This window comes from Antrostomus carolinensis, unplaced genomic scaffold, assembly GCF_000700745.2.
Source record: "Antrostomus carolinensis isolate BGI_N321 unplaced genomic scaffold, ASM70074v2 scaffold5321, whole genome shotgun sequence".
Lineage (NCBI taxonomy): Eukaryota > Metazoa > Chordata > Aves > Caprimulgiformes > Caprimulgidae > Antrostomus > Antrostomus carolinensis.
In genome coordinates, this window is record NW_010291874.1 from 22,643 (window position 1) to 36,893 (window position 14,251).

Sequence of the window (14,251 nt, forward strand, 5' to 3'; positions counted from 1 at the left end):
CTAACTTGAGATGACATCAAAAGAAATAATGCACACAGAAGCTAGGCATTTAAAATACTCTCAATGCTTTATTTTATTTAATTTCAGTAAAAGCAGATTTATCTACTTGGGAGAGGGGGGCGGAAAAGGAGTGAGGATGCCAATGTTCCCTTCTCAAGTGGGAACATCGAGCATAGAAGTCAGAAGATGAGATATGGAAACGAAAATAACTGTAAACGAAAAATGAAATTTAGCAGTCCAGTTTCACTCTTCTTGCTGGAAAAGGAGGGAGGAAGAAACCTAGTAAATCATTAAAAAACAGCACTTGCCTTTCTGAGTTGCAAGTTGAACTGCGTTAGCTGTCAGCAGGGTCTTTAAGTAGCCTTTGCTTAGGACTTTTCTTTAGGTCCTTAACATACCCCTTGGCAGCTTCTTTGCCTGCTGGGAATTTTGTCCAGTTCAGTGGAGCATAATGACACCATTGTGTCCTTGATGAGATAAACAGTGTGCTGCCTCTGGAGCAAAAAATAGTCCCCTTGCTGGTAGCAGTATAGGGTCTGCAATTTGGGGTTGATCCATGCTTGTAGCAGACACAAGTGATGGTTGGTTGGTGCAAATGTCATACACATATGTTGTATTTTCTTTCAGAAGTGTGTCTTAACTTGATAACATCCAAATTTTTGCATGCTTCTGGAGAAGGAGGTTTTTGTTATGGATGCCAGATAAACTGTGTGGTTTCTTTTGTTCAGAACATATGTTCCAGTGCGTTCCCTCCATCAAGAAAAATGTGTTCTTGTGCACAGCCCATCTACAAGCACAAACCCGTTACACTGGGTGGTGATGGGGATACCTGATGAGGAAACGTTTTTGTAAGACCAGTGAAAAAAATGTGTTGCCCCGACCCATTATGTCAACTAGAAATAGTCTTCCTCAAAAATGTTTAATATTGATGTTTAAATGCAACTTAGGAAACACAGTAAGTTTTTGTTCTCGTATTTTAAAACCTGCAGCTGAAGCTGTAAAGAGCATTTCTTAATAGGCTTTATTAGACCCTTGTTTGGCTCCAGCTGTCCAGTTACAGTATGCTAAAAAGAAATGTTTTTTCTATGATACTGTATTTTTTCTTGTAACAGAAGATAAATGTGAAAAAGTGGGTTAGTAGTGACTGAGTGGCTTTACAGAATCTCTTATCTCTGATCACGTTTATGGTTAGTGAGCAGGCACTGGGTAGTGGGCTCTGTATCACTGCTGAAGTAATACACACCCCTTGGGAGGCAGCCCTTCACGGACAGTGTCAACAAGTGGTTTTACTGGGCCCAAGGATGAGAGGTGAAATGGGCCAGAGCATGTTACCACACAAGTATTTGATTCCTTACAGTTTTTCTTGCAGATCAGAATTCCAGTATATTGGGAAAAAAGACAGATACTTACATTTTTTACTGTCTGCCTTTAGACATGTCTTGCTGGACACACAACATTTGAAAGTTAAATCAGAGGTGATGTGGAAGAGCTGAGGGTCTAGGGGCAGTTTTTGTGCTGGCTGGCAAGGTGTTTGAGGCAGAAAAGCAGGCCCAGCCGATCAGAGGGGAGAAGGTGGATGTTAAAGGCAGCCAGGCCTTGATGTCTTCTAGCACCTCAAAGAGTACGCAGGCGAAGCAGACTAAGTTGAAACACTCTTGGAGTGTGGATGTTAATCTCCAGGGCTGTTTATCCCGTTCATTAGTTCCTTGATTTACTTGGTAGGACTTTTTGTTTGCTTGTTTGTTTGTTTGGGAGGTGGGGGGCAGGAGATGTGAGGAGGAGAAGTAGCATGTTTTAAGTATAGTGGTTCATGCATGTGTAGATGTTCCAGCCAGCCACGTTAGAAGCAAAGTGTGTTATGTCAACCAGCGACGCAGCACTGGGAATTACAGCTATTGTGCAAGCCCTGGGGACCAGCTTATCATCTGAGTGACTAAGAGACTTCGCTGGTGAGAAGCAGGAGGAGCAATATTTAGAGAGGACGTGAATGTGTGCCACAGATTTCACAGCTTGCTTTGCAAAGAAAGTTAGGTTTCTTTTAAACAGCAGACAGACATCTGTGAGAAATCCAGGAGCACAGAAGTGTGACAGAAGAGAGCAATAAGCTACTGTTTAGATCAGTTTTCCACATCTTAGCTGGGTGGAAATCTCGGTGCTTAGAAACTTGCTTTTGTAAAATCCATGGGAGGGAAAGGCCGTGACCATGGGGCACCGTGAGGGGAGTAAGGGCTAGGGTAGGAGGCACAGTGTGACTAGGCACATGTGGAGCTGCTGCTTTGGGGGATTTGGTCCTTGTAAAGTAGCCTTTCTTACCTCTCTTCTCTTTCGTTCTTTCCTCTTGCTTTATGATGAGACCAGATGGGTGTTGCTTCAAAGGAGAGTTGGACATCTTGAGAAACCATTTCGGATCTCACTGGAATATGTTGCTGATGGGAACAAGAGCATAGCGGCTGTGGATTCCTTTGCAATGAAGAACTGCAGTACAGGTAACATAGAGTATTTTATTGCTTCTAGCTCTTAGTCTTTTGGTGCCTTTTTGGAGAGGAGCATGATTTCTGGCTGTTATAGAACTTTCACAGAATGAAAGATTCTTACCAAATCAATCATTTACATTAAAAAAAAAGGGGGTCTTTTTCAGGAAACAATTTTTTTTTAATGTTGCCTTGGAAGTTTTTAACTTCTTGAAGGAAACAAGTTGGGTTGGTTTGGGGTTTTTTTTTTTTTGCTTTGGAAGGAATTTTTAGGAAATTTTCATTTTGAGAGAACCAGAGCAGTATTCTTCCTGGTTTGCTAGATGCCTATCCTGGCAACTTCACTTTCTGCAGCAGAAAGTAGAACAGATGATTAGTTCCTAGACAGATAGCTTGCAAGTCACCTTTTCGATGTTCCTGGTAACAAATTTCAGGGTTGTTTTTTTAAACAACTGTGGGATTCTAATAAAGTATGCTTTTCTTTGGCAATGTTCCAAAGCAGTTATTGCTGAGTAACCCCTAATAGTTCAATGTAGTGTGTGGAATTTTAGTAATGGGCAACCTTAATGGGGGTTAGTTTTTTAAATACAAGCTCTGTTATCAATTCAAGTATGTAAATTTAGTGCTTCGTGCCAGAAACAGCTGCATTTTAGTTCTACCAGCTTTATTGAGCTTGTGAATCATACTGAAATCTTTAGGTAGCATGTCAATGAAGAATATTATTACTTATAGCACTTAACACTTAACTTTTGTCCATTTTATTTATTTGGAGTACTGCTGGGCTGAGCTGCATGTCCTTCTTTTCAGCATGTCTAGGACAGGGAAATCTGCTGGAGAATATATATTATTTTGGTTATTTACATTGCTCTCCACAAAGCCCAGTTGTATTAAGGCGTTTATTGCACTATCCATACAGAAAGGTGATCTCTAAGCTCCAGCAAGTAGCAGCCTGACATTGTGCTGAAGGCGCAAGTCATGTTCAGACAGAATGCACCAGTTCTGCTGCTGATGTATGGAACACAGCTTGGTATCTCTCTAAGGCTGAAAAGAAAATATTGCAACTCCCCAAAACAAAAAGGTGACTAGGGCAGAAGTCATTCAAATCCAGAGAGTTTGGGGAATTCATTACAACTAACTTTATGACATATTGTGTTGGGTTTGGAGGTTGGAGAGGAGTGGTTTTGGTAGTGAGGGAGAGGGCCACCTTATGAGAAACCTGGCTTCAAGGCATACCCCCCACCCCAGCCCAGGCTGAGCCAATGAGCACTAGAGGAACACCTCTGCGAATCTGTATTTGTGAGGCGAAGGACTGTCTTGAAAATAAGGTGGAGAAGAGAACCTGGAGGAGAGGCCATTGACCTGAACAACGATCGGCCTAAACAAAGAGAGAGCTTCATTGCCAGGAGGAAGGAGGAGGAAGGGGAGGTCAGAAAAACTCAGACACCCAGTTTAACTGCATGGAGCAGGAGAAGGCAAATGAGGTCCCTGCAGCCCATGGAGGTTCAACAGCAGAGCAGAGACCCACGTGTAGGCCATGGAGGACTCCATACTGGAGCAGAAAAGCTGAGCCTGAGGGCAAGTGTGACTGAAATTGAGATCCCAAAGACACTCGATGCCAGAGCGGGGGTGGAGCCCAGAGCTGGGGGTTGAGGAGATGCGCTGGACCAGAGGCCTGCCTGCAGCCTGTGGATGTCCCCATGCTGGAGCTAGGAGCTGAGCCCGAAGAGGTCTGTGACTCCATGGGAAGCCTGCATTGGAACACTTTGTTCCTGGACTTTCATGCCGGGAAGAGTGGCAATGGTGAACTGACTCCATCCCCCATTCCCTTCCCCCTGTGCTTCTGGTGGGGAGAAGGTAAAGAAAACGGGAGTAAAGTGATTTGAGCCCAGGAAGAAGGGAGGGGTGGGGGAAGGTGTTGTAAGATGTGGTTGTGTCTCACTGCGCTATTTGGATGAATGGCAATGAATTAAATTTGATTTTTCTTCCCCAAGTTGAGTCTGTTTTGCCCATGACTAATTGGTGAGTGAGCCATCCCTGTCCTTCATCCTAATCCATGGCCCCTTTGTTGTGATTCCCTTCCCATCTCACTGGGTGGGAAGAGTGAGTGAAGGACCGCGTGGTTTGCCTGTAGTTAAACCAACACACGGACTACAAGAGATACTCAGCTTGCATGAAGTACATGAATTCTTCTCTTGGGAGAGCATGAAGGAGAGCCATAGGTGAAGGATAGTCAGCTGAGTGAGCTCATGCCAGTATTGGGCACAGTTCTACAGATAACAGATGTCAGTTGCTGAGGCTGTTAAGATACATTGTCAGCAAAAGAAGGAACAAATCTCCCATTTTGTCTACAGATTTGTAGCAATTGCTACACTCCCTACTCTGCTTACAGGACACGGTATATGAATAATATGACCAGGAAAGAAAACTACTTGTTCTTTTTTCAGTTGATTGAAACAACTAAGCCTTTTGCACACAGCTGAAGATGAGGTGCTGTGTGCTTTACTAGAGAAGAAGTTGGTGATGAGCTGGCAGCTTAGGCTTGTAGGAAATAGAGAAAGCAATAAGAAAAGATTGATTGAAGTCTAATTTTTCTGCAGCTGTTAGAAGCCTTTGGGCAGCTTAGCTACTTGGGTACCTTAATGTCACTGAAGCATCTAAAACATGGGTGACTTTGGGAAAGAAACATATGAGAAACAGTAATAAGCCTTCAGCCTAATTTTCTAAGCCTTTTAAAGACCATATACACAATTTAAAAGATACATAGACAGTCATAGGAAATTAGGCTGCCGTTTCCATAGGTGGATACAGGTTTGGATCTAAATCAGATGCCAACAGGAGCTTGAAGAAGGTAGGAGTTTGAGGTTGGGAATTGCTTTTGAGCACTGGGAATTCCATTTTTTTTAGTTCTTTAGTAATGGAAAAGATGGGATTTTTATTGCATTTGAACTAAAAAAAAAAACCAAACCCAGCCTATTTGGTATTGAATGCAAAATTAAAATTTAAAAAATAAATTCAGATGCTGATAAAATTATAATTTTTTAAAAATCCTAAATTTAAAAATTCTAGGTTCATATCCCATCTAACTCAGAATTGTTGAGTGGAAACATAGCTCTATTATTGCAATGTCTTAGTTGTACTGCACATTTCCCTTTCTTCATTCAATACTGCAGCAGAATAGAAAATCAAAGTGATTTGTTGCTTGAATATCTTAGCATTTCCCAATTCCCATTGGTCTTGATTTGGTTAGCTTGATAGTAAAAAGGAAAGCCCTTGCAGATTGAGGGGTTTAATTTGGTTTTGGTTTGTTTGGTTTTGTTTTTAAATGGATTGGCCAAAACTCTATTTGGTGCATCTCTTATCATTGCTGTAGTTCAGCACCACCATTCTCGTGCACTCCATCCTCTGACTTCAGTTCTTTAAGGACTTTTTAGCACTTGATGCTCGCTAGATGTTGGGTTTTGTTACAGTCAGTTTTCCTGAACCGTAGGATTAGATTTCGATCAGAAAGCCCCTGCAGTCACTAGAAGGGCTGCTTGGACTTCTGTAGGTTTTGGATCAGGACAGTTATCAGGTAGCATTGTCTATCATCCTACAGCCAATTGACTTTCAATTACTGTCTTAAATGTGAAGCAGATTGTGTTTGTCAATGTGTAAAACCTAAACTATTGATTGTCTAATTATCTTTCTTACAACTTACTATTTAAATAAGTGCAGTATCAAAAGGAAAAAAAAAATACAATTGCAGAGAAGTTATACATTAATTTAATAATGTCAGTTAAAAATTTGTTCCTTCTACAAGTAAAGTAATTGGTACAGTGGCATTTTATAGTTGATGGTAATTTCTAGTAATAAAAATAGAGTTCATTTCCTAAGTAATGTATTGACTTATTAATGATATTTAATGGGTTTCTTACTGATTTTTTTATTGCAGTTGTAAATTAATTAATTCGCTAACTTAATTCCAGAAGTCTTAATTAAAGTACTTTAATAGTAAGCACAAGTAAATGGCAAGACATTGTTTTACTTAGCAATGTTCGATTTACCAATTCTAAGTAACTTTTTAAGTAAGGGGGATGATGATCAAATATTTCTAAAACGTGTTAAAGGTTTAATGATGCTCTGAGGCTGTTAAAAGCAGTTATTTCAGACACACAGCCTGTCCAAGAGGAAGCACTTAGCTTTCAAGTTTTCAAGCTCAGTAAGCAACATAAAAAAAACATTTATTTTGGAGAAGGGAGAGACTGTGTGTTGTTGATTAAGTTAATAAGTCTGTCCACTCAGCAATAGCTTTTTTTCAGTAAATAGTGAAAGTGCGTAGAAATTCATTCATTACCTTGAGAGCTGGTAAGTAGTTAGTTCTGTAATTATCTCATAATAATACATATACAAATTTCTGAAAGCTGAAGCTAAGGTTGTACTAAAAGCAAAATCCTTGATCTACAGCAGAGGACCTCTCAAGAAAGGAAAAATTTTGAAGACCCAAAGGTGATATTACTGTAAAAAGAGATAATGAAGTAAGGGTAAGGATATGGACTTGCAACATGTATGAAGAAATATGAGCAACTGCCAGATAGACTTTTTCATGATTCCATTTGATAAATAGTTTAGCAACAGGTTTATGAATCAGCTGCAGGAAATCAATAAGGGCTTTCTCCAGACAGAATTACTTATGTACCTGAATCATTACTGAAATGATGGGGTTTTTGTATTTAGACAAAACCTGAATATGTATTGTTTCAGTTTTCCCATGTATGCTCACTTTCTGCAGTTTGTCTTACAAATTAATTTGCTGACAGGATGTTGTGGTTAACTGAACTTAATGAAATACCAGTGAGCTCCTTTTCAAAATGAGTTCTTGATGCTTCCTTCCTACTGGAAAATTGCCTGGAAAAGTTAACCTCTTCCAAACCAAGAATTGTAATAGTATCAGTGTATTTGATAGAATCATAGAACAGCTCAGGTTGGAAGGGACATCAAATGATCATCTAGTCCAACCTTTCATGGGAGGGGGAGCCTAGATGAGATTGTCTAGTACCCCGACCAGCTGCATCTTGAAAACCTGCAGTGATGGGGACTCTACCACATCCCTGAGGAGGTTGTTCCAGTGGTTATTTGTTCTCGCTGTTAGAAAATTTAAACACAAGTTTGTAATTGAAGTCCCACATGACATGCTTGCAGCTAATTTAGGTGTTAATAATTAGTGATTCATTAAAAAATTGTAGAACTTTTAAGTAAGTTTCACTTAAGTAAAATAGTAAGATGCTTACAGAAGATTTATGAAGCAACTAACTTAATTGCGTCAATATTTTTTAATTAATTATTTGCTTAGTTGTAATTATGGGACAGTGGAGCGAGAACATGTACCTTCAGTGGAACCAACCATGTGATATTATATGGTCTGGAGATCCACTACTGCCCAGAAATTCAGGGGAATGGGTGACCAGAACAATTAGCACAGCTGGTGTTGTGCCATTGTTATAAAACTGTGAAAAAGACATGGCGGGAGGGGGGAGGGGGGGGAAGGCAGACTTAAATTTCAGAAGTAGTTGCCTCTATTTGAGGTTTAGGACCAACGTTTACCATAGTACTTACTTGGCCTGTCTAGGTCGTTTTTGTGTAAAGGAAGCTGGACAGTTTCCTTTGGCATCAATGCTGTCGTAAAGGAGCTTACCAAGGCAGAGGATAGATCCAGAGTTAATGAAGTCAATGGGAATTATTCAGTATGTTTGGATTAAGTTCAGAGTACCCTTCAGTTAAAAAAAAAGAAAACAAAGTTGGGCAGATTGACTGCATTTTTCTTGGAGTGGTCTATGCTATTTATACAGTTCCTCTGAGCTGGTTTTCCTGTGGTTTTAATTTCACTAAGTAGGCATTTGGAAAAGCCTTACTATTTTGAGAATATTTGCCTCCAAATACTTTGGCAACCACCTTCCTCCCTATTCACCTCTACTCCCCCATGAGGCATGACTGATTATTCTGACATCAGGTTGTGTGCCAAAAACCATCTCTAACCTGCTAGTGTTTTAATCCTGTAGGGATCTTGTGTGGGAGAAAAAACTGCTTTACAGATGAGTGTGGTGGCTGTAGTAAAGTTAAATCACTTTAAGGTAATTCTAGAGTGAAAATTATTTCACTTGTGGTTTGTGCCCATTTAAGTAAAATAAATTTAATGGACTTCTTATGGGGCTTATCTTTGTTTTCATTTTTCATTTTCATCTTTTTTAAATTAAGTTATAGTAACGCTAGGAATAAAAAATTAAGGAAATTTAGTCTTAATATTGCTTCTCGAAAAGGCACAGTAACTCAATTAGTGGTAGAGTAGCTTCTTACAGTAATGAATTAGTGATTATGCATTTCTGTTGCTGAACTGTGAACATCTACTTCTTGTGGAGCCAAATTTAGACAGTGATGGTTATGCTAAATAATTTAATCTATTTAGAACATTAGTGTGCTCTCAAAAGAGGAGGGGGAGATGAACCTGAATATCTAGAGCATTTGGTTTTCATAGGTCCTGTCATGCCAATATGCTGGTGAATGGGACCTAGTGTTCTGTTGTTTTATTTAGGAATCAACTGATGATATATATTTGGTTTTTCAAGATATGAGGAGGGAGGTATAAAGAAATGTTTTAGATGGTGTAATAATGCTTGTAAAACTGGTCTTTAAAGTTGATGCATTCATACAGAAGGTGGAAAGGCTGGAATTTGCCATAGCAGGTCTGAATGTGGGTGTTTTTTAGACAAAGTTACTGTCTTTCCAGAGTGGGCAGGGTCATCTATGCTAATTCAAGAAAGGTCAGGTGATTTGGGTTAAGAAACAGAATTGAGAAATCTCAGCCTTTAAAATCCAAAGCTGTAATAATCAAAAGAGAAGGGCCTCTCATAAGAGGTACTGGAAACTGCTTGAGAGACACTGCAAATCCCTCAGTTCCCCTGCAAATATTGGCAGTTGTGGGTCTAAAGTACTTTTTAACACCTTGAAGAATTGGCCAATACATTATCTTTTTAATGCTGTATATGATTTTTATCCTGACCTTCTCCCTTAATTAAGGCTTATTTCAACAGGGGAGCCATTGATTCAGTGAAAGAAAATGAACTCTGTAATCTGCTTTCCCCAAATTGAACTTATTTTTATTACTATTAATTGCTGCCACTTAGTTCTTGTGATGTTTTAACTGCTTGGATTTATTGAAACAATCGTAAGATTCACTATTATCACTTGAGAAATGGGGAGGACAATGGTGATTTACGTATGACCCAATGATTTTAAACCAGTATTACTTCAGATTCAAAGATTTATGCAAGCTGATTTCATTGTGTAAGTAAATGACAATCTCTCTCTCACTTTCTCTCTCTATAATAAACCCCTACATTTTCAAAAGACTGCTAGCCTCTAGCAGAGGGCATGCAGAACCTTGACTTTGCTAAAACAGAGTCAGGGGTAGTTTTGCTCTGAGTTTTGTTTATTGTATAGATCTCTGAAATTCCCTGTTAGCTGTAGGAAAGGTTTTTGATTTAAACAGTACTGATGTTTGAAGATGTTAAGACCTGGATATGCAACGATTCATGTTTGTAAAGAATTACAGTGCTCTTTGAGAAGAGGTGAGAGACAGCAGGGAAACTTAGAAAGTCAGAACAGAGGAGAGAGATGATCAAGCAAAAAGGATAGGAGTCAGACTGCGTGACCAAAAGAATAAACGAGAGAGGGAGAGATGAGGAAAGAAGAGAGAGTGATAAACCAATAACACTGGAAGTAAAGGCAGGATACCAGGCAGGAATAATTGGTCTAGATAATGGAAATGATTAAAGAGTTTGACCAGTTAGAAAGTGATTGGAATAAACATTTACAATCCAATTAATTAACTAGAGCAATCAAACTTAATCAAATAGCCACTCAATCAACCAGACAGAACTAACGAGATGGATAATCTGTTGAACCAGCAAAGAAACCAAGTGAGACTGAGTGAAATTCAGTGAATTGTGAAAACTGAAGGAAATGCAGAAGGATTAATTAATTAACAATTAAAATTATCAAATGCAAAGATGAATGTGTGGATGTTCAGGTGGAAGCTGGTCTCATTTTCTGGCATGACTCAAAAAAGCCCGAAGGGCATTGGTGAACAAAATCATTTTTGGAAGATGAAGAACAAGAATGAAGAGAAGATGGAACAGGAAGGAAAGAAGATTTTATGTGTGCACTTCCAGGCTGTGGAAGACAAAATAATGTCAGCAGCAAGAACCTTATTTTTTTAAAGGTGTGATACACACCAGTGCTGGATTCTGAGGTACTACTGCTCTGTAGTGGTGCAACGCATACAAGATTGAGAAACTGCATAATTCCTCCTCTTTCTTTACCACAGTGAAGACTTCTTTGGATTTTGGCTCGGGGCACTCCTACACCTCGGGGCTTATCTTCTGAAGTATTCAAGCTCAGCTTGTTTTCTCTGTCTGAGAGGTCTGATTGCAAATTTATTCCAGTCTTGCTTTAAGACCCTGTCCAGCTCTTCTCTTTTCTTGTCCAAAACCTTCCTATTTCTGCTTCAGGGAGCCCTGTTTGCTTTGTCCTGCTGCTCTGTTTCTGCATGGTTTACTGCAGCTAGCTTTCTTAGCAAACCAATTGCCGCACCAAACCACAGATGTTGTTTAATAATTCCACACCATACCTGGTGAGAGAGGTGTGGCATGTTGGTGCCAGTAGTGATGGATACCGTGAAGCAGATGCACTGCAAAGGAACAACTGAAACCAAAAAGCCCTGACCTTGTAGTTCTGAATCAAATCCATAATACATGTATAGAAATGCTAACTGACTAAACCCGATGCATTGATTTTTCCCTGAAAAATTTAAGAATCTGTAACAAGGGACTGAAGTTTTCTGAAAAGGAGTGCATGCCCTTTCAACAAATGAGCCTCCTTTATGCTGTATTTGGAAACTCACAACCAGTAGCTGCACATCAGAATCTCGATGAGGATCATTAAACCTGTATGTTGCAATTCTTTTGCTATGAAGCTGTGAAAAATGTTGGGAAAGAGAGGAACTTTCAAAAGCTGCCAAGTGACTTAGGAGCACAAATTAATGCGAACTGTGCTCTTTAGTCCCCCAGGAGTTTTCAAAAATACCATCATTACTGAATTGCATGCCTTCCACCTGTGAGGATGAGAAAGGACAGACTGTGCACTGTTCTTCCCCAGAGGCAGTTTTACGGAGTACCTCCATAAATGAGGCATACAGGGCTTTTATGAATTGAGCCTTTGAAAGCCCTGCTAGTAAGGCATATTGATCCAGAAGTCACACACGGATGGCAAGATCTTAAATTACCAAGAAATTTTAAGAATACTTTTCCCCTCACTTCTTTAAATGATTGCTATCTGAAGTGCTGAAGTTTCATACAACTGGGAGGTTGCAGGCACTTAAATGAGTCAGCTGGATTCTGAGTCCAATTCCAGATTGAAGTGTATTGTTCATGGATCATGATTGATGGTGTTACAAATCTGTAAGCAAAGAGGAGGTTTGGAAATGTTTTTCAGATCTATGAGGAAATACAATGTAGTCAACTCTTACAGAGAGATTTATCATGTTCCAAAAATAATATCAATAGTGGATTTTTCATATAATGTGAATGGAGATGAACAGAGCAACTATTTTGATACCTCAAAACTTTGAGGGTTGAGAGGCAATCTGTCTGGTTCTGTGAGATGATGGGTTACGGCGTACTGGGATCTAAGCTGTTTTGGTTGATTTGTGGGAGCCACAGTCTAGAGTAAATGATTTTGCAGGGACTACAGCAGTGAATATTCCATGCACTGAAGCCTAAATTATGTACTGGATTTTTAAGACGTCATTTAGAGCTATAAGCAACAACTGCATAAATCCAGCATCGTGTTATATGGTACAAAAAATATGAATGTGAAAAGGATGAAATGTCAATATTTCTTTAATATTATCAGTGTTGCTATTGGTTTATAGAAAGTCTCCATCAACCCTTAAAGCACCTCATGAAATAATAGTGTATGTACATGTGTTCATGAACATACATTAATGAAACCATACTGAAAAGCAAGCAATCACTCTAAGATCAGAAAGGCTAAGCGTAAAGTTTTGGCAACAGTATTAACTCATCAGGCACTTTTATTGTACACATCAGTAATAAAACAGTGGTAAAGTGACTCACCTGTCTACAAAAATTGCCAAGTGGCTTAGACAGCAAAGTGATGGGAGTATTTACTGCATGCAAGCTATTTCCTGAAGTAAAGGAAGTAAAGTGAGTAACTCTGAAGTTACTTGGGTAGAACTTCTGCTAGTGAAAGTTGTAAAGCAAGTTGCACGCCATCCATTCATGGTTAGAGTTTCAGCCACTTTCATCAGCTGAAGATCTGTCACTATATATTTGTCAAAGCTTTTGAAAAAGGAGGAGCCTAACAAGAGGTTTGATAGGAACAGCACTGATTTGGACTTCAGTTGCTTTGTCACTGCTGGGCTCTTCACAGCCAACAGAAGCCTTTGGTTTGGAAAACAGAAGAGTAGGGTTAAAGTTAGAGGTGTTCCTTCATTGTAGGTAAAGGAGGCTGGAGCTGATGCGTAGCGTTTGCAGTAATACGTATTACTATAAAGTTACATTGATCTTTTTTAAAATTGGATTGCAACATACATTTTGTAATAAATATATTTTCTAAAAAATATAACTTTGAACTTGACAAATTGAGAAATTTGATTGAGACAAATGAGAAACCCAAAATAACATTTTCTATCACATGTCGTAAAAAAGTTGTGCTCCAAGAGATGTGTGGTATACTCATCTTTGCACAGAGTGCTTTGCAGTGGTCTTCCATGCTCACAGTATTTGTCTTCTGCTTTCTTCTAATTTCATCTTTGGACCACCTCCAACTTCCTCTGCTCCCAGGTAAAATCAGTCAATTTCTCTCATTTGGACAAGCCTACTCCTCCTCTTTCCTTTTATTCATAAAACATTCCTGCCTGTCTAATCTCATCACAAAACCTTTAGAGCAATTATTACTCCATTGTAAGTTTATATTGTAGCAAATAGTCTTCATCTTATTTGTTGATTTGTAGAATGTGGGCTAATTTGTGAGTTCATGTAGCTCCCCTTAAATCATAAAAAATGTGCTTCTACTTGCTTCTTCAACTAGCAGTACCAGACATCAGCAGTGTCTGTAAAGCATTACAGTTTTTCTCAAGTATAATAGCAGTCAGAGCATTCTCTGGTTCATATTATTTTTTCACTTTTCAAGGAAACAGTGCCTTCCTTTCCTGGACAATTAGGGTAATTGCTGAAATAAAAGCAAAGTGTCATGACCGGGCAGGATGCCACCAAATGGAAATCAGTCATGCAAAATCACTCTTCCTACATTGCAAGCCCACGGTGATACTGTTCTGTAGATACTACAGAGGAGTTTATTACTGTTTCCATTTATCCATATTGCTATACCATATCAGGGCAGTACTCACAGGCGAGTCTGGTGTGTACTGTGCACTGAGTACAAGCAAAGGACAAAGAAATTAGACTGTGAATTCACAGAATCACAGAATGTTAGGGATTGGAAGGGACCTCGAAAGATCATCTAGTCCAATCCCCCTGCCGGAGCAGGAACCTAAATGAGATCACACAGAAAGGCATCCAGGCGGGTCTTGAATGTCTCCAGAGAAGGAGACTCCACAACCTCCCTGGGCAGCCTGTTCCAGTGCTCTGTCACCCTCACTGTAAAGAAGTTCCTTCTGAAATTTAAGCGGAACCTTCTGTGTTCCAGCTTACACCAATTGCCCC

At 39.4% G+C, this 14,251-nt stretch overlaps 1 protein-coding gene across 1 annotated transcript in view; it reads left to right on the forward strand.

Annotated features, from left to right (window-relative positions):
* Window positions 1-2,260: 2,260 nt before the first annotated feature.
* ALK (ALK receptor tyrosine kinase) overlaps window positions 2,261-14,251 on the forward strand; it is a 108,444-nt gene continuing 96,453 nt past the window's right edge. Inside the window, exon 1 of the mRNA XM_010176753.1 lies at window positions 2,261-2,486. Coding sequence (XP_010175055.1) covers window positions 2,261-2,486 — 226 coding nt within the window. The remainder of the gene's footprint in view (window positions 2,487-14,251) is intronic.